The sequence below is a fragment of the Sinocyclocheilus rhinocerous genome, unplaced genomic scaffold (assembly GCF_001515625.1).
Source record: "Sinocyclocheilus rhinocerous isolate Xijiao unplaced genomic scaffold, SAMN03320098_v1.1 scaffold615, whole genome shotgun sequence".
In the NCBI taxonomy this organism is placed as follows: domain Eukaryota; kingdom Metazoa; phylum Chordata; class Actinopteri; order Cypriniformes; family Cyprinidae; genus Sinocyclocheilus; species Sinocyclocheilus rhinocerous.
In genome coordinates, this window is record NW_015631049.1 from 260,956 (window position 1) to 263,863 (window position 2,908).

General features: G+C 40.4%; 1 protein-coding gene across 3 annotated transcripts in view; it reads left to right on the forward strand.

Moving 5' to 3' along the window:
* The window catches only part of sptbn4a (spectrin, beta, non-erythrocytic 4a), a 31,574-nt gene that overhangs the window by 9,527 nt on the left and 19,139 nt on the right, over positions 1-2,908 (forward strand). For all 3 annotated transcript variants that reach the window (XM_016553812.1, XM_016553811.1, XM_016553813.1), the window contains exons 3-4: positions 696-992; positions 1,081-1,284. In XM_016553812.1, the coding sequence (XP_016409298.1) occupies positions 696-992; positions 1,081-1,284 (501 nt within the window). The remainder of the gene's footprint in view (positions 1-695; positions 993-1,080; positions 1,285-2,908) is intronic.

Sequence of the window (2,908 nt, forward strand, 5' to 3'; positions counted from 1 at the left end):
ACAGAAATTTACCTTCCTGAAGAAATGGGATAAACTTTCACGGGAATTAAGACAACATTACAGGTTTTTAAACGATGGTGAGTTTTTAATGTTAACTAACAGCTTTGTCTTGTTGTATAGTGTTAGTTTAGCAAAATAATCTGTTGAATTCTGTTGCATATATATATATATATTCATATATGCATATTTGCAGATGCACAGCCAGCTTGCTCTCGAGTGTTGACGGACAATATGGCAGATGGCTTACGTATAGCAGCCAGTAGAAACAGCAGCTAATAAGACATCTACATATACATATCTATGGCTAGAACACCTTGGAAGGGTTAAAACTCCCTAGCAACTGGCTCAAACACCCTAACAAACAGCCACATTGCCTTAGCAATGCTAGAAAATTCTAGCAGCCAGCTAAGACATCTAACAATGCCTAGTAACCAGCTACAACACCCTAGCAATGCTTAACAACCAGTCAGAATAATTTAGCATCCAGCTAAAACCATCTATCTGTCACAGATTTTAATTGCCACCTTCAGTCTCATCTTTTTCTTCTTCATCTTTTTGTTCTCCATCCAGACATCCTCTTTTTCCTGTTTTTCTCTGTTCTTTCTCATACACACACAGGCATAAACTGGCAAGGATGAAGTTTGAGGATCAGAGCAGTAACACATACACGGATTATGTTACATTTGTATGTGTAGGAGGGTGAGGAGCTGATCCATGAACAGCCCGAGTTGCGATCGGTGGTGGAGATGAAGTTGAAGGAAATCAGAGAGTGCTGGTCTCACCTGGAGAACACCACCAAAGTCAAGGCCCGCCAGCTGTTTGAAACTCAGAACCACCGCACTAACGACCTGCCCTCAAACACCCTCAGCGACCTGGACCAGCATCTCAATGCCATACAGGAGCAGCCGTCCACACTAGGCTCCACCCACAGCACCCAACCCACCCTCCTTCAGCCCCGCCCCACTTTCAGCCAGCAACTCCAGAGGATAAAAGTGAGACCAGCAACAGCCACTGAACATTTTTTCTTGATTTGGATCATTTCAAATCCGTTTGTAAACTCACTTTATCTTCGTCTCTTAGTCAATGGAAGCCCAGATGCAGCTTTATCAAGGTGTTGGTGAAGTCAGGGCTGGTGCTGATCACCGGAGACCAGAAGGAGAAGAGCAAGGAGGAATGACGGAGACCCGAATCGTGCGTCTTATTGAGCCTTTGAAGGAAAGGAGGCGGATCCTTCTTGCCTCAAAAGAAATGCACCAAGTCACCCAGGACCTGGAGGATGAGATTGTAAGTGTCTCTTTCTTTTTTTTTTTTATATATAGTTGGTGATGCTTCCTAAGGCAACCAACCATTACATTTTGCACATATTGCACTGTGGACATGATGCATATCTAAAATGGTACTGCTTGTTGAAGAGTGAAGTTATTCATTTTTTAAGTAATAGAAGAACAATGAAAATGGTGAAAAAATCACTTTCACTTAAGGGACCCAAACCATACTTAGGAACCAGAATATCATATAATGTTGGGGTGAGATCAACAACCCAGTACAGCATACCAATCCATTCACTTAGTAACTCCAAAGAATGTTAGCAGCCAACTATCAATTCCTAGCAATTGCATAAAGACATGCTATAAATACTCAGAACATGATCTGAGAAAAAACTAATAGCAATTTTTCTGATAAAAGTTGTGATTTCGAACTAAAATGTGATTTTAAAAAAGCTCCAGATTTGCTGTGTTTGTAGGGTTGCAAAATTTGGCCAAAAATGTTGTGATTATATATCAATATAAATATATAATAATATTAATCATAGTAGTAATGATTATTATTACATAAAATATTAAATATAAATGTAAAATATAAATATTACTAACATAATATTTCACTATAAAATTAAAAAAGCAGATTATTTAAAAAAAAAAAAAAATTTTGTTTTAAAGGGGTGGTTCAGTGGTTTTTTCTAGGCTTGATTGTGTTTATGGGCTGCAGTCTAACATGTGTTAATGCTTCGTTTTTTTAAAAACGCATTATTTTTCAAATAATTTACCTTTATTCCACACCGCTCTGTCCCTTCTCTGAGAAACGCTCTCATCAATTTCCTGCTTTTATGAAGCCCCTCCCTCAGAAATAGGCGATGGGCTCTGATTGGTTAGCTAGCCCAGTGTGTTGTGATTGGCTAAACCGCCTCTAGTGTGCGTCTAATCGTCCCGCCCCTCTCCTCAGCGGCATGTGCTCCAGTTGTTTTGTAAACAAAGGCGTCGTTAATATCGCTTATCAGTTTGAGCTCGATTGAGAAGCAGAGGATATTATTGAAGAGGATCGTGCAGAACCTGTGCAAGCACGGCTTTTAATGGTAGGCCTATGTTTTTTGTTTGTTGTTGTCTCATACTTTTAGGTACGCTGTTATCTGTAAATGCTACTGCTTATGTTAGCTTTTAATATAGTTTTATTCTGATTAAAGCTTTAATACAGTACGGCAACTGTTTAACGCTTCTCATAGCTATGCAGGGGCGCGGGAAGATGTTTTCGGTTGGGGGTGCTGTGTGTGTCCGTGTTGGGTGCTTGGCGTTGCATTTGCAACCATGTGAAAACAGGGGGTGCTGCAGCCCCCTCAGCACCCCTACTTCCAGCGTCCCTGTAGCTATGTGAAAATAAGTGTATAATTGTAACAGTTCATCGCTGGAGCTGAGCTGAGCTGAGAGAGAGAGAGCGAGCGTGTGCAGAGCAGAGGGACACGAGGAACAGGATTGAGAACCGCTGCTTTAGAACATTGATTTTGAAACTTGTGAATCCATTAGACTCTTGTTCGCATTATGTATAGTTCATGTCTGATACCACGTGCCAGCGTCATGTGTTCATGAGGATTAGGCTAATCATCCCATATAGAAAACATCACAAGTAAAATTAA